Raw genomic sequence first — 24093 nt, 5'->3', positions numbered from 1 at the left:
TAATTAATTTTTTGTTATGGATTGTTTGGATTTTTGTTTTTTATTCATACGTTACCAAAAATATGTTTTTTGTTTCATACTGTTAACATTGTTATGATTGATTTTGTTTTTCCGTTGTGTGTTTGTTATTTTTAATTAGCTTACTGATTGTTGTAGTTATATATTTTCTTATTACTTCTTTTTATTGCTCTTTCCATTTGTCTGTGGCGAAGCTTCCTCATCCAGCTCCAATTCGCTTTCGTCTTCCTCATCCGAATACTCCTCGTACATATTAACATCCTCGTATTCGCCCAAGTTCATCTCAGACTACAGATATGAAAGTTACAATTATACATTATCTGTACGAATTTGAGCAATATAAAATTACCTTGCCACACACATAGACGGGCCCCGTGCCTTGGACAAGCTTGAATGTGACGGAACCATTTGGGAATTCAACATTTGGACGCAACGAGCGGGTTTCGCCCACCTTCAAGACGGCAATAGGAATTTTAACTATCTTCTTGCTCTCATTTTCTTGTGTTTCCGCCTGGAAAGAAGAGATACAAAACATAGTATTCGTCAGTGTTTTTCCTCACTTGAAAAAGTATCGATATTAAAATTACCTGTATGACATTGAATTCGCCTGATTTTGCCTCGGGGCCAAGGGAAATCTGTTTAATAATCAGTTTGTATGAATGCACCAAATACTCTTCTGCTACTTCCGGCACAGCAAACTGGGCAATTGGCTCCTTTTCGCTGAGGGTTACACCTAAAACAAGATCAAATGTAAAGATTACTTATGCTCATATTACTTAGGACTATACTTGGTTTTGCCGGCAACAAAGCCGACACACCAAAAGCACTTACAGTACTTAAGGCGGATGCTAGATTTGATATTACAACAAATGCTTACCGTAAAACGATTCAGACTCCATTTGTTTGCTTTAAAATAACGCTTTTGTACAGTCAATTAGAGAAGTTAATGAAAACTTGCACTTTTCACACGTGCCCGTACAATGGCGATTGTTAAATAAGAGTGACCGCACATTAAGTTTCGGTAATGCACTATTTTCCGTGCATAAATATACCCTAAATATACTAAATATATGCTATGTTGTCCAGAATTAATCGATTTTCTGTAGCTGATAAATTATTTTAATGGACTAATGGGCAGCTCAAACTATAAATTTCATATTTAAACCGAGATACATAAAGTATGCTATTAAAGCCCATAAATAGGTTCATAAAAATACTAATTTTAAATGAACATTTCGTTAATAGCCTCTAGTCTGGTAACCCTATTTGAATATTTGTGGGCATTGTGTCATCTCTATTTCGCGCTGCATCCCTAGTTGGTAGCTTCCATTTTGCAAAAGTTTTTGCTCAACACGTGCTCGCCGCTTGAATTTAAACGTTTAAACCTTCAAATTCGTAATTATAATGGCGGAAGAATCATTCTATGGTAACTATTAATTATCGACTTGCCGCCAATTTGTCTAACACATGTGTCCAATAAGTTACAAGTAGATGTAATTGTAATTTGCTGGTGCAACGTTGCCGGGTGCCGGCATTTTTATTCAAGGTTGCGACGGCGAGACAGTTTACATGTATACGCACGCACACATAAAGGCACGCAATATGCGTGTGTGTATATGTAAATGTACACACAAGTGCGAATATAATTTTTTTGTGTGTTTTAATCCGCAATACGTATCAATTTGCAGGAGTCACCCTGACCGCAGAGGAGAACACCGAAACCTGGGACTTTGTCGATGAGGATTATTCGCGCGGCCAAAAGCTCGTTATCAAGCAAGTGCTGCTTGGTGCTGAGGCTAAGGATAATGAGTTCAATGTAGTCGAGGTAAGTGCTTATATATAAGTTGGTGTGGGTGTCACTTTTTTTTATCTCGCTGCCAGGGCCGGAAAAATGTACCGGTTTTGTTGTATTTGATCCAAGCACGCGCAACATTTGTTTGTGGCATAGGGTAATTTTGTCTGTATCTGTAAAGCGCGCCCTTTGTCTGATAGCTGTGCGCTTGTGACGTCACAAATGGGTTTTGCTTATGATGATATACCTATTGCACACCCTACAATAAAACTTGATACATTTTACCAAATAGAACATTTACTATAAAATGATTTCAAAGTGTAATCTCCCATTTATACAAATATTAAAGTCAAAATACAGTAATTACAACTGCATTTAAGATAAATGCATAACTTATATAAAAAAAAGGTAGACTCAAAATAAATTAATGGTATTTTGTTATGTGGAAAAGATAAAAGGGATCACAACTTATTTTAACCAGCAATTAAATAGCATTGTACTTGCCAAGGGGAGAAACTACTAAAACTTAAAGGTACCCAAAAATAAATCACTTTATTTTCTACATCTTTTTTTCTTTTTTTTTTTTTTTGTATTCAAATTCAATTCAAAAAATGTATGGTATGTTACAAAAAACAGCAATATCAGGCGCTTGCAGGGTGTCTTCTATTCTCTCAAAAGCACTGAACACTGTATGCTTAACTGTACATGAATTAATGTATGCTTAAAAACAACTGTCTTTTTTATTGACTCAAGTCGCATGCAATATGAGAATCGTTGCCGCCATGTGCTGGTGGTATTGTTTCTAGAAGTTCTGAAAAGTTTTTCGTAAACTTGAACATGTTGCGCGACTTCTTGTGCAGACGGCACACGACTCCCGCTGCTGCCAAGTTCCAGTTCCAGCAAATGAGATCGCACTGCAGTAGCTTGAGATCTTCCTGTAGCGAAACAATTGTCTACAAGGCAGAGAAGACAATGAGCTTAATATGATGTTGATGGATATGTAGATGGATGAATTACTTACAGCTGCCACTGTCGCATCAATTGAATTAATCTCGGCACCTTTAATGATCACCAACGAAACATTGCCATTGCCCATGTGCCGCTCCGTCACGTGCGTGACAATTGTGATCTTCAAATATTCGGCTGCCGTGTAATCAACGCTGCCTTTGAGCTCCGCCAGACACAGTTCGATGCCATTGTGCTGAGTTTGATAAGGAGGGTAAACAAATAATTAAGAATTCTACAGTTTAGTTTTGACTGTAATAGACGCTTCACTCATTATTTGTGTTCTTTGAAGCGCATTCATATGTCTAAAAATTAGAGATTTATTTTTCTAAGCTCACCTTTTGTGTTTCAAGCTGAAACTGTGGCGTCATGCTCTTCTTCAGTATGAACAGCGCATTGACCACTATGCCAACCAACATTCCATACTCCAGCGACCAGAACAAACAACTCAACGCTGTAGCCAAAAAGGGCAACATATCGCGCTCTACGTAGCAACCGGAAAAGATAACAAATGAATCATCAAAGGTGATTTTTATCTATTCAACTTACTCTTGGCACGCCAAATCTCGGCAATCTTGTCGTACTCCACCATGAATAACATGGCTGCTATGATGATGGCTGCTAGTGTTGCCTTGGGAATATACGCAAATGTGGGAGTGAGAAATGCGAGTGTCATCAGGATAAGGATGCCGGTGATGGCGCCGCCAAGTGTCGTCTGCACACCACTCGCATTGTTGACAGCCGATCTTGCGAATGATCCAGTTATGGGCATCGAGGAGAAGAAGCTGCTGAAGACATTGCAACAGCCCAGGGCAACCATCTCCTGCGAAGCATCCACAATCTTTCCCTTGGCTGCAAAGAGAAACTCTTTAATATAATCAAAATCTTGCTATGCAAAGCAACCAAGTTGACGCACAGAATGATTTGGCAATTGCCACGCTCTCCAAGATGCTCAGCAACGCTATTGAGGCGATCGATCCTCCGAGCTTGGAGACCATTTCGCTGAAGTTAATTGGCTCACCATCCGCATCCTGAGTTTCGAATGGTGGCACACGAACGGGTGGCAAACCGGCTTGGATTTCACCACTAATGCGAAATGGCATTTCATTGTCACCACGACTCAGCAGATAACATAACAAGATACCCACAATTACGGCCAAAACATTGCGGCATAGGGACAAATATCTGTTTAACTGATGAAAGCCCCATTTAACATCCTTCAGTTTCTATTAAATCAAGATTTTTGTCATTAAAAGTGTTGTAACACTGCAACATCAAGTAAACTTACTCGCATGAATAACAATACAATCATCGTACAGCAGCCAAGTAAGGCATCATTCCGCCGCGTCTCTGTGATGTGTCCAAAGAAATTGATCCACGATTTGAGAAACTCATTCGAATTACTTTGAATGCCAAAGAGATTGTTAATCTGACCACTGCCCACCGTCAAGGCAGCGGCCAGGGTAAATCCCGTTGTCACAGGCATTGAAATGAATCGCATCAAGACGCCGAGATTTAATAAGCCCAGCAGCAATATCAAACAACCCGATAAAAAGCAAAGCAGCACTGCAAGATCTGGATTTCCATCGATGTGTGGATTCACCATCATCGATATAATGGCCGTGGGTCCTTGTAACAAATCAGAGATTAAAGAATAAGCCTATTGCTTTCGTATGAACGCAGATACTTACCCACCGTGATGTCCTTGCAGGTGCCAAAGAAGATGTACGTAAAGCTGCCCATGAACGATGAGTAGAGGCCATAAACATTCGGCAGACCAGCAACAGCTCCATAGGCAATGCCTTGGGCGACAGCTGTGAGACCTACCGTTAAACCAGCCACAATGTCGTCTATCAGATATTTCGCCTTGTATTTGGGCAGCCAAGTGCAGATGGGCAACTTTCGCTTTATACTATCCGTGCTGCAACAGTTCCTGGCCTTGGCATTGATGGCACTACAAACGTTTGGAAGGCGTTCATGATAAAGTTCATCTGCAGGCGAATAGGAAAAATACTTGAACCAGAAAATAATGATTGGGATCTTATCTAGCTTAGTTGACAATTATATTTATATAGTACATATCATAGCATATGTTTTATTTTATTTATTGCTTTACACTTTAGGACCACCGACACTATCTCAAGTGGGACCAAGAATTGCTTCGGGAATATTGGGAGTCTCGTGATACGTGGCCTACACAATAGATCTCCATTGCTTGATAGACCCCCCAACTTTAATCTCAAAAAAAAAAAAAAAAAAAAAAAACGGAAACCATCTGTAAATTTCCATTGAAAATGTCTTTAGTTGATATTTATCTATTTGTTTTATGAGTTTTTCGTTCATCTTCTCCGACCCTTAACGACATTTGAATACCATAAATTTATGAGGACTTTTGTTTATGATGGCGTTATGTTTATTATCACGTTATCTTCGAGACGGGTTTTGTCTAAGAAAATCTTCTGAAATTTATGAATAGTTAACTAGCATTTATTGTACTCCATTAATAAGAGAGTTTTTCTGGTTGTAGTTTTATAAACAATAACAATAAACGTTATTGATACCGAAATAATTCGTCAAGACCAATTTGGCTACTTGTGAAATAATTTAATTCCTAGGATATAGAATCCTCTTCTTTTATAATTTAACGATTTCTTGCTTCAATGCGCAACGTTTCTTTAAAATCTGCTAATATTTCACTTTCATTGAAGATTTCTCCTGTTCCGTATTGTCTGGGGATTTTTTTTTAGAAAGTTGTCTAGTAATTTTTTTTATTTACATGATACTTGAAGATTATTAAACACTTATGAAATACTCGAACGCACCGTCATAGTCGCACATATTTGCGAATCTTTCTTTGTAAGCGAAGTACTTTGGATGAATTAAAACCCTTGAACACAAGTTGACTCTTTTTCAAAGATTATTTTTTATTATAAATGTATATTATGTATTATTTTTATTTGTTTAAGTAGAGTTCGCGTTAACTTGTTGAATGTAGCACGCGCTTGGCACTTGCAAATTGGAAAATTGAATGTAAAACGTAAAACTTCCGCAAGCGTGGGATTTAATAAGCCGGTTGATGGTTGATGTTGTCTCTGCGACTGCAGACCAACGAATGGCCCGGGAAGAATTCGTAAGCGCCGTTATTAGGTCGTGTTTACCGCTGTTGCCCGATGTCCGCTGTCAGCGCTACTCACTTGAGTGGAATAACTGATTTTGAATAGATATCGCCGTTGGAAGTGTGACAGTGATATGTATTCGCTGCGATTAATCTGATAATTCATAATTCTCGTACATATTTAGTTGGAAATTCCAAATTCCAATTTTTGATAGTCAGATACAATTGCATGATGCATTATATCAACTTAGTATTGAACTCTTGAAGGTCTATTTATATCAGAGACAAGTGCGTTTTGTTCAGCTTAATGAAATCCTCTTATCAAGCCAAAAGTGAAAACCGAAACACTTGAAGAAATTATCTTGAAAAGTGTAACCCCAAAAGTAGACTTTTGAAATGCAAGGCTTATCTACATATTCATTCATGATGAAGAACAATATTTTGTTACTCTTATCTCAGACATTTTGGTGTCTGCAATCTGATTTAATTGGAATTTTGCGTTGATCTAATGGAGAACTATTTGAACGCCACTTTATCGGTTTAGAATATAATCAGTAATTGCCATTGACAACAATTGTACATTCGCTCAACTGTAATAAATAAACATTTCTCATATCTACAGGTGACCACAGGCAAGGACTCGATACAGATACCGATTGCTGTGCTCAAGGCCGGAGAGACGCGCGCCGTTAATCCCGATGTGGAGTTCTACGAGACAAAGGTGACATTCAAGCTAATCAAGGGCAGCGGACCTGTTTACATTCACGGCCAGACCATTAAGGATGATGTTGAGGTCGTCGACATGGAGGAGGAGGACGATGAGGATGAGCCAGAGGATGAGGAAATCGAGAACCCAAAGAAGCGCGCCAAAATTGAGCAGAATGCCGATGGCAAAAACGCCAAGAACCAGAAGAAGAAGTAAAGCATCGAGACGTTTCTAAGCTATATTTGTAGATTTTTAAAACTGTTTTAGGCCCTATATACACAATATATAATTACATACTTTACATACGAGATAAACGATGTATAACTTGAAAATGTACGTTTAGTTCCTCTTCTCAGATCCTTAAATGAAAACACCACAATTTAACAACAATCAATAATAAAACCTAATGATGATGTAATACAAACTACATACTATATGCTACTAACTCTTTAACTTTTAAGTACTATCTTTTTACAAACTAACTAAAACTGTGTAAATCCCCCCATGCATTTTTGCAAACAGTTGAGACAACGCGTATAAATTGTATATAAGTACTTATTACGATACAAGTGTAACAGTCCCCAAACTTTCGACTATATTTTCACAGCTAGACCTTAGCCACACTTTCTGTTCACATCATTTCATAAATTGGAGTATGAAACAATAAATTGTCGCCGGTATACAAAAATGATATAAATAATATGCATGTTTTTTTTCTTATATTTTGGTTTTTATTTATCAGCTGTAGGTCAGTTTTTTTATATTACCGGAATTTCAAAGAATGCATTACAAAAAAATAATATCAGCTTCGCACATATAAATTGTATCGACTGTTAGTGTAGTTCCAAAGTTGTAGATGCGTTTTTTATGACGTACGGGCATAATTAATTGGGCGATGGCATTACTCCTAATCTCTCGCAGGCGGCCTTCTCCAACGCCTCACGGTGCTTGGGATCGGCGATTTGGATGAGCTCATACATACGCTGGCGCACATTTTTGCCAAAGAGCGAAGCGATGCCATGTTCGGTGACAACATAGTGGACATGGGCACGCGACGTGACAACACCGGCACCTGATAGAGATTACATTGTTGATTAGAATTTGTCTAGCCGGCAGGAAGTTGAATCGTTAGCTTACCGGGTTTCAGCACAGGCACAATCTTGCTCTCTCCCTTGTTGGTTGTCGAAGGCATGGCAATGATGGGCACACCCAAACCATCAAGACCTTCGGCAGCGCCACGAATGAAATCAACCTGTCCACCAAATCCAGAGTAGAAACGTGTGCCAATCGAGTCGGAGCAAACCTGGCCAGTTAGATCGACCTCAATGCAGCTGTTGATGGCCGTCATGCGGGGCTGTTGCTTCACAATGCTCGTGTTGTTCACATAGTCAATGACCAGCATCTCTGTAAATAATCAAGAGTTGGAATTGCAGATCTTTCAATAAACTTGGCTGACTTACCAATGAAAGGATTATCGTTGACAAAGTCGTACAAAGCTTGATCGCCAATGAGGAAAGAGCCCACAATGCGTCCGCGGTGCATCTTCTTTTTGCTGTTTGTGACGCAACCTTTCTTGACCAGGTCAACAACACCGTTGGCAAACATCTCAGAGTGAATGCCCAGATCCTTGTGATTGTGGAGAGCGGCGAGCACAGCGTCTGGAATGCTGCCAATGCCCATCTGCAATGTGGCACCATCTTTTACCAGATTCTCGGCAATCAATTTGCCAATCTTCTGCTCGACCGGCGAGATTTCACCTGTTCCATGTTGTGGCAGTTTTTCGTTGACCTCGACGGCAAAGTCAAAGTGCGATTTGTGGATGATAGAATCGCCAAAAGTACGAGGCATATTAGGATTGATTTGAGCTAAAAGCAAGAAAAAATTAAGTTAGCATACAGAAATTTTTATAGCATTGATAGAAAAACACTCACCGACAATCTTCTTGGAGTTGAGCAGACCAGCACGAACGCAATCAACGCTGGTGCCGAGCGAGCAGAAACCATGACGATCTGGAGGCGACACATGAATGAAGGTCACATCGGGCTTGACAATCTTCTTGTAGAACAACTGAGGAATTTCGTGCAAAAAGATGGGCACATTATCGCCACGGCCCTCGGCAACAGCTTTGCGCACATTGCCGCCCATGAAGAACGAGTTGGAGCGGAAGATGTCCTTGTACTCCGGCTTGCAGTACTCGGCAGGTCCCTCAGTGTGCATGTGGCAGACCGTGATCTTCTCCAGCTTGTTGCACTTGCCGTGCTGGGTCATCGCATTGAGGAGCACATTTGGAGTACCGGCAGCGCCCTGGGCGAAAACGGTATCACCTAAAAGCCAGAAAATTTATGATTTATTGATTATTAATGAATGCAGAATAATGAACATGTATTAAGAAGTGTTAGAATTTAATTCTCAAATACTAATAATTATAATAAAATTGTGAAGCCTTGTTTTTAGTCCCGCGATAAAAGGTTTAAACGCTCAGTGATTGATGTTCATGGTTCATGTCTTCGCTAAGTGTTCCCACTACATATATAAATCTGTTCCTAGTTCTATTAAACATTGTTCGAAACGACATTTTCGTTTAGCAAGGCAATTTTGTATCTATATATGAATGTATTAATACCCTGACCACAACCGGCATATATTGCTGCACGTGCTGTTTTATATTTAGACATATAGTGTAAAAATTAACATAGCTATGCCAAGAAATTGCATGCCAAAAATGCGTACAGTAAATATACGCATTAAAGTTCAAACTAGCATTAGAATGTGTTTACTCAATGCGTGGTGTAAGCGATTGAACTCAAATGTAATTGAAATTAACATAAACTAATGATTAATGCATTATCTAAACTGTACTTGTAGTCACGTCTAGCGACCCTATCACGCACAGTGGGCAATATTGACTTTACGTATTTTAAAAATATTTAATTTTCAACAATATTAGCTGCGACTTCGACTGGCAAAAATTAGTATATATGTACATATATAGGTTCTGTCTGTAGGTCATTATCTATTTTTATTGCAGCCAATGCGCTCTGGCGTCAATAATCCTAAATCGTATCGCTTGAATGTGCTGCCAACTGAAAGTGTATTCGTGTGTGTCTGCAATACACTGTATACTAACGACAAGATCACGATAAGATAAACCCTAAGTGTCATAAGTCATTAATTTAATTAAATGTCATTACCGCAAGTTCATAAATAAAGTGTTAACAACATTTTGTTGATGGCTTTACATGGATTATGTTTACTTTGCCTCAAGTTCAATAGGTATCGAAATACATGGATATGTATGTGTGTGTGTGTTTGTTTGTTATCTGCCAAAACGTGCCATAAAAAATAATAAAAGAAAAAGAAAGAAAAAAACCAAGTCAAACAACAACAAATCTTGTCCGAAAATGAAATGACGTCGCTTCTTTAGTTCGGCGCGTGTTTGCTGAATTAGTCTAAATTTAGACAGGGTTGAATCTTTCAATATTTTATCCATTTGTCCATTGAGATGAAGCTATCAAAGTACGACCAGTGTTGCAAAGCTCGCAAATGTTTGTTTTTCTTTTTTTGTGGGCGGGGCTCAACCATCATTATCGTCATCATCATCATCATCAACTAGTTTGATAAAAGAAATATTTTTGTGCGTCGTCTGGCAGTCTTTTGCGTCTCTTGCGCAACTTGCCAATTGAAATTAATTAAATCAATGCTGCATTAGCACCCCACAAAAAATTTAGCAAGTGCTGCTGCTGCCGAATGTTATCAACAGAATTGTTCGCCTAATTGCTGCTCCCAATAAAATGCTAATACCCTTGTACAGTCAGCCCACCTTCTACATATTATTATTGCATAAGGCCATACTACTCACACACACATGCAAGTATAACATGTTATTATATTTTGTATGTAGATAATAATGCCCTTATCAGCACAGCTGTCTGCTCGTTTTAGTCTATGGCCAGACCTGTTTTTTCTGCCGCTTCTGTATGTCTCTGAGTGTGTCAGTGTGTGTAAGCTAAGCTTTTCACTGTCAGCACACAGGGCAAAGTACAGAATATAAATACACTAGCAAGCAGATGTTATTCTGGATGTGTGTGCGTGTTCTTAATTTATTCCCCAACTAATAAAACTAAATGCATGTACATATGTATTTGTTTATCTGCATACTTGTTGTCCAAGCTGCAATCAATGTAAATAAGCGAGAAATTAGCTGCAGCTTCTGACATACATATGCATATATATGTATGTACGTCACAATTCTTTTGCTTGTTTGAAAGATTTTGATTAGCTAGCAAAGATTATGTAAGGTGCGCTTCATTATTTTTCATTCAAGGGTAGGGAGAGTGCTCATAAATAACTGATAAGTCAATTTCTGGGTCTAATCACGGTCAATCAATTGATTTCTATTGCCGGCATTGTCAATTGAGCACCCTGTAATGGCCCACTTGATATGGTGTGAGTGTTTGTGTGTGTAAACAGTTTGAATTACAATCGCCTCATTACACCAACAAACACACGCACACATGCAAACCCGCTTAATATTTGCATGACTTGTGTGCCCCTCCCTCTACATCTTGCTCTTCCTCCTGCTCGCATAACCTTAACCTGGCCGCATTTTCATTCTACTTTCTCGTTGCTCTAAGCAGAACTGTAAACGGCGCAGGGACGGAGGCGATCAACCACAACAGTGCAAACATTACATAACGAATAGAAAAATCTGGCCCGAATTTTTTTGCATTTCCAAGTTTCTACACCACATTTAAAAGTGAATGGCAAAGTATCAGCAATGCTTTGCTTACCAGACTTAATGCAGCTGACAGCTTCCTCGGCTGAGACAATTGGAGGCTCTCGGTCAATAGGATGGGACAGCTCCTGGACATAGGTGTAGTAATTGTTGTGGGTAGCCGCAGCATTTGCGGACGCAGCAGTCAAGAATTTATTGACTTGGCCCACACGACGCGCCAGTTGTTTGCTCATGATTGCTTCCTTATTTCTTATCACTCGACTTCAAATAAATTGCGAAGGCTGCACACAAATTATGCTTCCTAGTGTAATAAGAAGCACGAATGTAGTTACGCTTAATAACAACAACTACAAAACTAGAATCACTGTTTATCGAATGCCGGACGACTTCACAGTCAGCTTACACTTCTTTATGTTTGGTTGATTTGCCTCGGTTTCTTTAGCCCGCGTGCTCTCAGTCCAGTAGCGTGTTTACTACTGATTCGCGTGGAAAGCTTTGCCACACCACAAAAGCTCTGTGCATCGGCTCTATCCAAGTATTGTACGACAACCGCTTTTCAAATGCCCATTTAATTTGCCATTAACATTTTGTTAACAATTTTTTTTATGTATTTTTGTTTGAATCCAAATTTATTACAAATAGAGCAACATTGATTGACACAATTTTTAGATTGATTCGTTTTTGCGTCCAGGGTGTGACAGCAAACTACAATTCTAAAACATTCAAAGCTAGCAACCTGGTAACACTTAATATGATATTTTGGTATATTTTTAGATGGCGCGATTTGTTTTTAAAATCTCGTTAAGATTTTGATATTTTTAGTAAATTCTATCCTTTTGCTAAGTTTGACCACTTTTTCTCTTTACGAAACATTTTTTAAAACTGAAACTTATGCATGGAATGATATCAAATCAAACACTTTAATATTTAGGGAGAATGACAAAGTAATGCGGCTCGTTAATTTTTGAATTACCATTTTTATTTTCATTCATTATTTTTTCAAAATGTGCTATACTATTTTAAGCAAATAGATTGCCTAAAAATTATTACTAGTTATTTATATATACACGAAATTGACTATTAACGCTATTCAACATTTTGTTGTTGTTGACTATTAACGCTATTCAACGTTTTGTTGTTCGGGGTGAATGGAGAATTTACCATTCGCACAAAATCACAATCGCTTTAAGGTAAACAAATAAATGTGATAAAGTGGTAAACATTGCATTATTCAAATGGATTCATCGCGGAAAACAATTATGTGGGTGTCAAAGTATGAGCAAATGCTCTTTGATATGTGGGAGGAAAACATTGGGATATTAAACGGCTCGGAACTAAAGAGTCCAACATTTGTAGAATTCGCTCTAAGGCTGCAAGGAGCTGGCTTTAATGTAGACTGGAAAAAAGTTAGATCAAAGATGGATAACTTGACCAAGCGCTACAAGTACGTATGTATCCAAGCGTTAATTATTATTTTGAGCATAGATTACAACAATGTATACAATTAACAGAGCAGTGGTGCGTGAATTGCGAAAACCTGATGGAAAACGAACCCACTGGAGGCATTTTAAAAGACTTCATAGAATCCTGGGACCCAGAATGTCGAGAAAAAAGTTGCTGAGCAGTACACGTAAGTAATTGATAAAGAGAAATGCCATTATGGTTAATCGATCCATGCTTTAGCTTTTTTAAAAGTCGATGAACAGGTTAATAGTGATGCAAATGAAAGTGATGAACTATTAGCGGAAAATTTTGACGCCCTTATAGAAGAGCCGTTGGATCACTCCTATTATACGCAGTTCCAAGAGGAACACGTGGAAGAAAATGAGAATTATTCCACAAACGAATCGGTACCAACAATGAAATTAGAAAAACGTATTGCTGACCCAGTAATGACGCCCTTTGAATCGGCCATGATTGAGGTTGTCAAGCAACGCACCAATGACTTAAATCAAGCGGCTGCAGAGCGTCTGGAAGTCCTCAATCGTCACTTGAGCAGCACCATAGAGTTTCAAAATAAGGTTTTGAACATGTTGTCAAATTAGACAAAGAACTATATAAGTATAATGAAATATGTTAAGTAAAACACAGTTTTTTTATTTGTTGATGGAATAGCTGCGCGTTCAAAAATATGATCGCATTTGAAATAGCGTTTATTATAATTTGATTTTCGTTCAATTAATTGAAAATCCTAATCAGATAAAAGCGCTTTTGACTAACAATTTAAAAGTAACAAATTACGTACATAAATGTAATACTTAGATTAAGAGAACTTATGCAAAGACGTTTTGTTCTATTCAACAACAAAAAAAGAGTCACTATTTACACAGGCTTAGGATCTAGAATTAATAATTACTGAAAAGATTCATTCTCTTGTATTTTCCATAGTTATGCGTATTCCTCGGTTCAATCAATTTACTATTTCTTTTATCTTTTCCATCTATTATGTATATTGTTTAGTAGTAGTATTGTATGGGTTTCATATATGACTAGTTTTTTACGATCTGCTTCGGCACAAATTGGGGTTTAGTATTGAACATTCAGTTATATAAGTATAAGTGCATAGGATATACGACTATTACGATTACGGGGCTTATGTATATGTGTATATTTATGTATTGTTTTCATGGAAATTTGGAAAGAATTTATGCTACTGGGGATCGTTCGGCCTTTTCAAATATGGACGGAACCTAAAGAATAAATAATAATAAATTGTAAACGGCACAATGTGAAATTTTCTTAGTTTTTTTTTGTTTTTTTAAATCATGGCAAGCTTTTTGCCTGTACAAATCTGACTAGAGATTCGGGATTTTGGGGATTGTTTTTGAGTTAGGGTTTTTAAAAAACAATTGTGCAGCATTTTTAAAAAGTTTCCATTATAAAATGTATGCTAGTATATAAGTATAATAATGTATGTACTATATATCTGAGATTACAAATTTGCGTTGATTGCGATTTTGAGTTGAGTAGAAATAATTAGTTAATAGTAGTTATTCAGTTTTGCTTATAAGAGAAGTACTTTCTTGATTTTTGCCTTTACATAATTTAAAATGACACTCTACTAAGCTAATATTTAAAGAACTAAACTAACTAAGCCCTCTTCAGCTTCATTTTTGGCTGTTTGCTGTTTGTTTCTTGGTTTTTTTGTTTTTTGGTGCACTTTATGTGTACTTTAAATCGTCTCTCTATCTCGTTGGCAGCGTCATGTTCATGCAGAGCTCATGATCCCGAAGATCGCCCCAACCGCCGTTGCCCTTGCGCAGCTTCGATTTCTTCAGCAAACTTGGCACCGTCATCATGATGGAGCGGGGAAACAATTGATGCGAATTTCGCGCTATGCGCAAAACGTGCTGCACCTTGGAAATGACTTGATTGGATTCGCAGTTCTTATTCTTATGATGAACCCCACTGCAAATGCAAGAGAATTGAATAAGTTAAGTGGAATAAATGTTTGTACTGATTAGATTGAACTTACCACTCCCCAATGTGGAAGACACGCGGTCCCTTGACTATCATGGCATGCAACTTGCGTTGCAGGCACTGCTGCGACACATGCTGCAGTGACCAATCCCAGTTGTAGTCATCGTATGAGCAAAAGTGTTGGGCACACCGTCGTATGCTTCGCCAGGTGGTGCGATTGAAGGCAAAGCCCATGTTGTGCTTGCTGCTAATCCATGGCATTGCCTCCACCTAGTTAGACAAGTAAAGCAAAGGCATCAAATATTTAATCAGTAATTGCAGTTCAAAGAGTTGGCGAATATTTCTTTGGGGTAAACACATTGAACAGGGGGATAAAAAAGGGGGAAGCATGCAAATTTCAATTTGTTTCAAGTATCAACTAAAACGAGCCAAGACTGTGTGTGGAATCGAAGCGTAAATAATAACGATTGGCATTAAAAATCAATTTCGTTTATATACAGCAATAATCCTGGGGAATCAAAACCAAAATGATTCCCAATTAAGTTAACATCAAATGTGTTTTTATGTTTATATCCTTAAAGTATCTTTGATTTTCCTTTAATCCAGTTAACGATCTAATCTATGAGCCTTTATATATGGGGATTGTGTTGAATACCTTGCGATAATCTTTGACGATGCTGTGCCTATTGACCTTGGCGACGCCTACGCGAGCCCGTACGTGCAACTGCTTGTTGCATGTGTGGCATGCAGAATGAGGAAAACATGCCCAACGAAAACACACACACAGACACACATCACAAATATAACATCAAGAAAAGTAGTAGAACAATTAACACTGAAGAAAGACAGACATGCATTATGCCAAAGCAATTGAAAGAAAATGATTCGGAAAAGAAATCGATGGGATCATGCAAAAAAGAAAGACTTTCAAAGGAAATTGCAAAACGAGTAAGGAAAAGCAAACAATTTTTTGTGCTTCACAAACTACGGCAATGATGGGGAAAGTGCTATAGTTTTGATTTCAAATTAGTTTTGATTAGATTATAAGGTCGTTTTTTGGTGCTACCTTCTGATAGACGGAATATAATGACGGCAGGACATGATAGTTCCATGTTTGTGCACCATTTTTATCATTTTGATTTTGATTTTTATTGCTATTCTCATTATTATTGTTGTTGTTGTTGGTGTTAATGTTGGATGTGGCGGTGACAGTGTTTATGTGATTAGTTCTTTTATTCTTATTGTTATTATTATTATTATTTGAATTGGTTTTGTGGTTGTCTGCGTTATTATCAACGTTGTCAACGGTGTCGCCCACATAGACCTTGACATTCTTTAATGATGTGCTGGATGATTGCGCTGATGAGGACGCACTTAATTGCAGTGAGTTTCTATTATTATTATTGTTATTATTATTATTATTATTGTTCCTATTCGATCCTAATAGACTGTTTGACGAGATCAGCGAGGAAGCATACGATTTTTTGTTAGTCTGCACGAAGTATATAGAGAAGAACGCAGAGAGAGTTATATGATATAATGTGATTAAATACATGACAATCGGTGACAATCGTGTGTTATGTTTACAGCAAAATATATATATATATATATATGTAAGTGTGTATGTTTGTATGTACACTAGGCTTATATCGGTGTGTCGATGTGTTGTGAATATTTATGATCTAGAAACCTAGTGAAAACAGTTATATATGTATATTGGCATAAGCGTTTAGATTTGCTTTTGTTCAAATCAAAGAACAACTAAATAAAAAGTAAACATAAATTGTACAGATATCGATATTCATATTCATATTGATATTTAAATAGATATTGTAATATTTTTTTTAGAAGCAGCTGTTTTGTTTTGTCTTTTGTTTGTTTTCCAATTAACCATTTAGCCAGGCAAAGGATTGCATTGCATTGGTATATTCGATTCTTACCTTGCTGTGATAAGTGTAGTAGTTAAAGGTCTTGAGATAAGTGCCCAGCGACAATATATTGCACTGGGGACACAAGTCTTTGGTGCGCTGCTGCATCATGGCCAGCAAATAGAGGAAATCCTCGGCCACATAATGATCCTCCTCAAGGAATAAAACGAGACCTGCAAACGAAGGGCAAATCAATAAGTGATTCCCAAGTAGTTATTGAAATGAAACAAACCGGTGTGAAAACGTGTGACTTCCAGTTCATTAAAGACACGATTCGCCTTCCACCACCAATGGTGTTTGGTCTGTGTAAATTTAGCCTCTCGATAATGACCATAAAGATCCGGATACAAAGCATTGTTGCAATTGGTAATTAAAGCTCTGCAAATTAGAATTTTTTAGCAAAGGTTTGAGACAATCAATAACTCTACTTACTGCTCTTTCTTAATGTTTCTGGGACAGTCATTTGGATCCACGCCGGGATACTCATGTGGATGGGTTTGTATTGAATGCGGATAGAAGATCTGCAGCACCTTGCAGAAGTCAATCTGCTGCACCAAATCATTGATGTCATCGTCGTAGTAATCATGCGAGAAGATCAGCAATGTTTTCGAAATGTCACGCGCCTGCGCCAGGCTGACAATCAAATGACGTAGGTAATTGATGCGTGTGTGCACCTGGAGAAAGATGATTAATTACATATGGCTAGACAATGCGCATTGCACAGCTGCTGCCTACCTGTATGACAATTATCACAGAATCATTTTGCAGCGGACCGAATGTGTCCTCGTTTAGCACCAGCTGCATTTCGTTGTATCTGATAATCTGACGCTTAATCTCCGTTATGTTGGGCGGTCGATACGGATCAAAACTGATCGTTGTCGCCGCTGACAAGCCAGCTGTTCCGCTGCCCGCCGAGTTGCTGGCATTCAATGCGAGTGCTGCAAGAGTTGAGTGTACTTTAGTTTGATGTTGAATTAATTACTCTAGGGTTTCGCCTACCTGCTGCCGATGTGCTGTGATTACGCGAATGCGGCGTCAGATATTTGTGCAGCGTGGCTGGCACCATTGACAATATGGCATCCACCGAATCATTGGTCACCGAATCGCCCATCATGGCATCTCGACTGTCCACTAAAAGCGTAGGGAAAACAATTAATTTATGTACATAGTTCAGTCACTTTTTCTATACTTACAGTAGTTAAAATTGTGATACTGCAGCAGGCCAAAGATGCACAGCGCCAGTATGAAAATGCTGCGCATATAAAAATTGTTGCGTTTGCGTCCCATGGCCCCCGTATTGGGCAATGGTATCAGTACACGGCCTACAAAATATATAGTATAGTATATTAAGTACTGGCATCCATCATGGTTGGCAGCACTCACCTCTCATTTTTGACATCTTATCAGCGAGTTGCTGACACTGAGTTGCTACCAAATGCCTACTAAGCAGGCTCTTTTATTTCGCCATCTGAAATTGAAAAGTAATTACATGATAAAACTTTTAGTTAGATAGCGCAATATGTAGACAAGAAATGAGAAAGAGCAGATTCGTCAAAATTCATATTAATCACTATTGTTACAAGGTAGTTTGTAGTCAAGCACACTCATCACTTTTACTTGTTGTGCTGTTGATCATGCCAATGGAATTCTGTAACCTTATAAAAAAACTCATCTACAACTCAAGGGGCATTTCATTTTGCCAAATTGCACAACTACAACAATAAACGGAGACTAAACGTGAGTGCTTTCGCGCACTCGTCTGAATAATGTTTGTTCTGCTCGAACAAATAGCAAACGAAGCCGGCTTCGCATCCAAAAGTCATAATGCGCATACGACATGTGGGCATTTCAGTCTGCCTAGGGAATTAGCTTGAAGACTTAAGCTAATGCACAGTCGCAGCTAAAAGTTATGGGGGCAAAGACGCAGGCGGGCAAAGCTGAGGCTGAGGCTGAGTTGGATTGGCCTCCCAGCGACACGTAGTCGAGTCGTGGCGTGTTTTGTCATCCGTCCCGGGATCGCTTTATGGCGTCGAGACGCGAAAAGACGTGCGGGTTTTTTTCTTTTTTTTTTTTTTTTTGTAAAGTGGGCGATCGCGGCCTCGCGTCAATTGGCATATAAATAGAATATATATTTGGCGAATGCGATGTTTGACGAAATGCTTATTTCGTTTCTTAGCAGCCCAAGATTTTACAATCGCTATTACCAGGAAATGGGAATTTATTTGATAGTAATATTAATTGTTTTTAAAGAATTATTGTGATTTCCTTGAATTATATTATAATCAGGAATTATTTATGAATCATTGCAATTAAGCTTGAAAGTAATAATTTTGATTTCTCCATTGATATAATAGGAAATTTTCTTCCTCTTTTCATTCCACGTAGAACTTCTAACTAAGCTTGCCATAATCCCTTCCATGTTCTGTGTATTACAATAATCTCGCAACTTGCACTAGTTTATCAATTCCTCAACTTACAAAGTTTATACTACAATATTTATGTAGCATTAAGTTATTTTTATCTATATATATACAAATATTTTTCTTTGTTTAATTAAAATAGTATTATTAGCTTTATTTAGTTAGTTGTAAACAAGCCCGTGCTTGATATCGCTATGACACATGACGGTCCAAATATAATAATATATTATTTATAGAAATAGTTCAATTTATTGAAAGAAATAGTTTAGATTGTTCAGATTATAAAAACACTTCGTACTATTTCTCCGTTAAAATAAAATACAATCTTGTATATTATTTTAAGTTTTTTGATTTATGCTCAAACGAAAAATGGCACAAGACTTTTGAATCGCGTGAATTGTGAGTAACGACTGACATAGTACATTTAATTTTGAGACGAGCTGTTTCAAATAATCTGCTCGACGATTATTGACTATCAGCTGCTTATTCATTTATTTTATTTTTTTTTTGTTTATCAGCACTTCCAAATAAATGGATCCGCCCCTCTTTCTCTGAACTTGAAACTATACATTTTTGGGAGTAAAATTTGAAATACAATATATAAAAATAATAGTGTATTAACACATTTCGTATGTGTCATTTTATTCTTCGAGTTGTGCTGAATTATCACTAGTATTTCCTAAGGCTTTGCTTCCACGTTCAAATGTTTTAATGCATTCGATTTTTATATATATTAAATAATACTTTGATGATTTTATATAGTAAACCAAAACAGCGAAAAAGTAAAGCCTAAACTGATAACAGAGAACTTGACACAAGTGATGAGTTTAAGAAACTTAGCAGCTTTCTTTTAAACAATGACAGACAATGAGAATGACAGACTACAATATAAAAGTATTATAAATGTACAAAGACAAACGTACATAATTAATGAAAGAACAAATATAAATAATAATGTGATGTACGAGTGTAAGCAAACAAATGTTTTGTGTCTATTTAAAGTTTAAACAGTTCTAAAGCTGTTCTCAATAGCGTTGAACACATCTGTTTTTAAATAAACATAAATACATGTGTGTATGTTATTCCCATTACTTATTGGTTCTTTATATAAAAACTTCTTAACATATTTGTGGTAAATTGAATCGACAAACTCCGATGAGCTGACTCGATACATAAGTACATATGGATGAGAAAGCTAACAAGTGCCTAGTCTAAAGAGGCTATTCGAATTTTCTGTACTATTAAGTTACGTAAGCAGTTTTAAATGTAATGCTAAGAAATCCATCTTTCAGCTTGGATTTGGTTTCCTTTCAATAAAATGCCCTTATGATAAGTATTAACATGTCATTTAAAACTTTTATTAAATCTCAAATAATTTTTATTTTGAAAAAGTTAAGGCCTTATTTTGTTTTTTTAATAAAAATAGACATAATTAGCGAAGAAAAATAACCGTACCATAAACATGTTAAAATTAAATAATAAAAAAGGCATTTAAAAGAAAATTTGTCAGCCTCATACTCTACAGTAAGTATAAAAATATCAAAATTCTTAAAATATTGACATATGGGTAATTCTCTGGTAAATGTCGCGTGCGAACAGCTTTTCAGTGACAAAAAAAAAAACAAACTAAAACAATAAAATTAAGTGAAGGTTTTTCTTAACTTTGGATTAGCACTATTTTTAGAGCATTGATTTTAGTAACTTATTCTGTTTTACGATAAATTATATAAATTGTTCAACGAATTTGTTAATTTTTAATTATCAGAACAGAAAACAAAACAGAAAAAAATTCCAAAACCATTCTTAGCTTTAATTAAAGTACTAATCTAGAGCTATAAAAATAACCTTTACTTATTTTTAAAATTGTTTAATATGTTTTTTTTTGTAACTGAAAAGCTGGTCGCACGCGACATCCCTCAGAGAATTACCCATATGTCAGATAAAGACTGATTTAATTTGAATAATAAATTAATTATTGTACCTATTTCTTTAATAAAGTAATTAGGTTTATTACAATTTTTATTTATTATTTATTGTAAATTGCGGCAGCTAACTGTGCGTCAAATGTTTTTGTTTAAATTGTAATCGGTTAGAGAAATGAATAAGAAATCTGAGTAAGTTGTTCATTTCTTAAAAATACACAAAATTTGAGTCACGGCTAAACTTATTAATTGCAAAAATTTATTTGAAAATGAAAAGCAATGTGTTTTCGCATAGGCTTGGTAATATTATGTATTCAAACTAATTCTAATCAGTATATTTTTTTTTTTAGTAGTGTCCCCACTTAATTACTAATTCGGAGAATGAATTCTTAATAAAGCAAGGATTCTTGAGTCACGACAACAAATTATTTATTTTAATTATTTTTTGCAAACATATATTTGTAAAAAATAACACAATGTTTTTTCACTAGGCTTGGGAATGTTCTAAATTCAAACTATTTGTAAATTTTAGCGTTTTTCCTAGAGGAGTGGTGGAGAAATTTGGAGAATGAATTCGTGACAAACCAAGGTTTTATAGTAATTGTTTTTTAGCGATAATGTTCTTGAGAATTGTTTTTTCTACTAACTGCAACTACAAATATAGGCCCCTTATATATGGCATATTACCATTTTTATCGTTTGTTGTGACAAGGAAATAAATTAGGCACATTCTCGAAGCCAGTAAAAATGCGCAAAAGCGTTAGGAACATAAGGAAATGGATTCAATGAGTCACCGCCCCTTCAATCTATCAGTTCCTACTCTACCTCCGTCCCTTCTCCTGACGTTATCAAGTAAACCACTTGGGAAACATAAATAAGAAGCAATAAAAATGCATTTGCTCATAAAAGACAAACTCTAATTGATTGTGGGCTCCGCTCTGCCCCTGCTCAAATAATGTCTCCCTCTATCCATTAAATGTTCATGGCAACAACAACAAGCATTACAAAAAGAAAAAAACGCATATTCTTTTTGTATTTCAAGTAGTATATTTTCATTAATGAAATCAATCAATTTCCATAAATAGCTGAGAGCAGTATGAGTATCGTATGGAGGGGCAGATATTCGAACTTTTTATTCTGTTATTATTTTAATGGGGGGCGTTGGCGCTAATGCTGACGTTTAGACCAACCCCTGCCCCGCCTCCTCGCTTAAAATGAGCTACCAAAAGTTCAAAGCGCAGTGACGGAAACTATTACACTTGACTTTGAATTTGAACTTTAGACAATGAGATTTGTTTGTTTGTGGATGAAATCGATTCATTCGGTCTCAAGTGCTAAAGTATCAGGTGTTTTTATCGAGGAAGTCAGAGAGTGAGGGGGAAAGATATGTAAACACAATATTCATGTGAAACTGGCAGCAAGCACATTTTATTTATTTTCGTTCGGTGGCTGTTACGAAATACTATAACACACACACTACATAACATAACTGTCAAAAGTGCTTGCACAGCAGCACCAGCAAAGACAAAAAATGAAAAATCAAAATCAAAATAAACCCAAAATACAAAAGCAATGAGAGCAAAGACAGTGCAAAAACAAATTCGCCGCTTGCTTTTACACTGTTTGTTGTTGTTACTCTGATTTCGCAGCAGCTGCTATAGCTGTTGTTGTTGTTGGTACAATTTTCGAGCATTGCGCTAATTTATTGACCGCTGTTGATTGAAATACTGAGGAATAGAGTTGACGTTTTTTTTTTACCTTTGGCTAAATTTGCAAGTGCGCAATGTTTTCGTTTTTGCCTCCGTCTCCGCCTCGTCTGTCGTCGGCATCGTTTTGTGTTGTTGTTGTTGTCCAATCGATTTTTCAGACGCCCCAAGACCACCAAGTCAATTTTGCAGCGTAACGTCGTCGTATCAGGAAATTGAGCGCGAATTTCAATTGTTGCTGCTGCTGCTTCTGCTTGGGCGACGTCGTTGATATTACGCCAATTTCAAGCATTTTGCAAGAGACATTTGCTAAATTTGTTTAATTGTGACTTGCTCTTGTTGTTCTCGCTTCTATTGTTGCTTGATTTGACTTTGTTGATACTGAGATTCAACACACAGATAGATTTGGATCACATTTATGTACACACATTGTGGCAGGCTGTGGCTGCTGCGGTTATACACACACACTCATATTTGCACACAGACACACACCTTTGTGTGTTGATTTCGGTGATAAAGTATTGTTATTGCTACATTTCACAAGCCCGTTTTATTTTGATTAGGCTATACGTTTTATGTAAATTAATGTATTCACTTTTCGTTTTCTTTAAAGCACACACGAACAAATTTCACTTGACTCTTCTTATGTAGTAGTAGTTCGTCGTCCGCCGCTCGCCAAATGTATCTTTCGGTGCGCTCTCACGACTGAAATTATATTTGAACAGCTGTGTTGAGATGTTGGATTTTAAGCGCAGAGAGGGGAAATTTCAGCCCAACATTGTTACTGTTGGGCAGCGTGACCGTACTTTCACTTCTCAACTACACTATTTTATGCCGAAAAAATACCAAGATAAACCTAATTGGAACAAGGCGCTATTATTTGAATAAATGTATGTTTGCCAAAGGTTGTTTAATTAAAAATAAAAATTCGTAAAAAACATAATATTGATAAGAAACGGAGAATGGCTAACCAATTGCAAATCAAAATCTGTTTTAACAAATTGATTCGGGGATAATATTTGCTAATTGCCATAATGATATTAACATGGAAAATGCTCGCTTTGAGGAGATTACATATTAACCATCACATGTATTAGATAATATTTTGTAATAATATTTTATTTATTGACCTAAACCTAAGCCTATCACTCTCAGATGGATATTCATTGATATCGAGCACTTACAAAAAGATTTTGAATTCATGTTTCTTGAAGCACCACATTTAATGATTGGAGTGACCATTTGTTTGCTTTATATGTAATCGATTACTCATACAAACAAATTTACCAAATAACAGGGTTGTTATAGTTATTGAAGTATTTGACA

General features: G+C 36.8%; 6 protein-coding genes across 9 annotated transcripts; 2 read left to right on the top strand and 4 right to left on the bottom strand.

Annotated features, from left to right (window-relative positions):
• Window positions 1-3: 3 nt before the first annotated feature.
• On the bottom strand, window positions 4-1055 carry LOC117574229 (nucleoplasmin-like protein). The gene is made up of 4 exons (XM_034257938.2): window positions 896-1055; window positions 606-751; window positions 368-529; window positions 4-306 (listed from the first exon to the last, which is right to left on the bottom strand). The coding sequence occupies exons 1-4, from the start codon at window positions 915-917 to the stop codon at window positions 172-174; spliced, it is 465 nt and encodes a 154-aa protein (XP_034113829.1). The 5' UTR covers window positions 918-1055; the 3' UTR covers window positions 4-171.
• A 238-nt stretch (window positions 1056-1293) lies between these two features.
• On the top strand, window positions 1294-7336 carry LOC117575140 (nucleoplasmin-like protein). The gene is made up of 3 exons (XM_034259246.2): window positions 1294-1444; window positions 1707-1843; window positions 6553-7336. The coding sequence occupies exons 1-3, from the start codon at window positions 1423-1425 to the stop codon at window positions 6850-6852; spliced, it is 459 nt and encodes a 152-aa protein (XP_034115137.1). The 5' UTR covers window positions 1294-1422; the 3' UTR covers window positions 6853-7336.
• On the bottom strand, window positions 2484-5920 carry LOC117576726 (sodium-independent sulfate anion transporter). Its single transcript, XM_034261748.2, has 8 exons — window positions 5638-5920; window positions 4507-4806; window positions 4104-4444; window positions 3732-4041; window positions 3365-3667; window positions 3154-3299; window positions 2832-3011; window positions 2484-2763 (listed from the first exon to the last, which is right to left on the bottom strand). Exons 1-8 carry the CDS (start codon window positions 5651-5653, stop codon window positions 2551-2553), a joined length of 1809 nt encoding a protein of 602 aa, XP_034117639.1. The 5' UTR covers window positions 5654-5920; the 3' UTR covers window positions 2484-2550.
• Window positions 7171-12029, bottom strand: LOC117573587 (4-hydroxybutyrate coenzyme A transferase). The gene is made up of 6 exons (XM_034256879.2): window positions 11775-12029; window positions 11427-11672; window positions 8568-8960; window positions 8097-8501; window positions 7774-8040; window positions 7171-7708 (listed from the first exon to the last, which is right to left on the bottom strand). The coding sequence occupies exons 2-6, from the start codon at window positions 11602-11604 to the stop codon at window positions 7521-7523; spliced, it is 1431 nt and encodes a 476-aa protein (XP_034112770.1). The 5' UTR covers window positions 11605-11672; window positions 11775-12029; the 3' UTR covers window positions 7171-7520.
• Window positions 12030-12498: 469 nt separating this feature from the next.
• On the top strand, window positions 12499-13847 carry LOC117573589 (uncharacterized). 3 transcript variants are annotated; one of them, XM_034256881.2, is made up of 3 exons: window positions 12499-12815; window positions 12883-13001; window positions 13067-13847. In XM_034256881.2, exons 1-3 carry the CDS (start codon window positions 12607-12609, stop codon window positions 13414-13416), a joined length of 678 nt encoding a protein of 225 aa, XP_034112772.1. In that variant the 5' UTR covers window positions 12499-12606; the 3' UTR covers window positions 13417-13847. The 3 variants fall into 3 exon arrangements, with proteins under 3 accessions (XP_034112772.1, XP_034112773.1, XP_034112771.1); XM_034256882.2 differs by having other exon boundaries at window positions 12506-12819; window positions 13055-13847; XM_034256880.2 differs by having other exon boundaries at window positions 12510-12815; window positions 13055-13847.
• LOC117573586 (alpha-1,6-mannosyl-glycoprotein 2-beta-N-acetylglucosaminyltransferase) lies at window positions 13793-23476 on the bottom strand. 2 transcript variants are annotated; one of them, XM_034256877.2, is made up of 11 exons: window positions 22820-23476; window positions 18103-18187; window positions 17913-18041; window positions 17719-17850; window positions 17455-17657; window positions 17152-17393; window positions 16952-17097; window positions 16732-16892; window positions 15858-16283; window positions 14847-15061; window positions 13793-14779 (listed from the first exon to the last, which is right to left on the bottom strand). In XM_034256877.2, exons 2-11 carry the CDS (start codon window positions 18116-18118, stop codon window positions 14557-14559), a joined length of 1893 nt encoding a protein of 630 aa, XP_034112768.1. In that variant the 5' UTR covers window positions 18119-18187; window positions 22820-23476; the 3' UTR covers window positions 13793-14556. The 2 variants fall into 2 exon arrangements, with proteins under 2 accessions (XP_034112768.1, XP_034112769.1); XM_034256878.2 differs by lacking the exon at window positions 15858-16283 and having other exon boundaries at window positions 22820-23469.
• Between the last annotated feature and the right edge of the window lie 617 nt (window positions 23477-24093).

The sequence above is a fragment of the Drosophila albomicans genome, chromosome 2R (genome assembly GCF_009650485.2).
Source record: "Drosophila albomicans strain 15112-1751.03 chromosome 2R, ASM965048v2, whole genome shotgun sequence".
Lineage (NCBI taxonomy): Eukaryota > Metazoa > Arthropoda > Insecta > Diptera > Drosophilidae > Drosophila > Drosophila albomicans.
The sequence above is the reverse complement of the archived record's forward strand: the minus strand, read 5'-3'. Positions and strand labels throughout refer to the sequence as shown.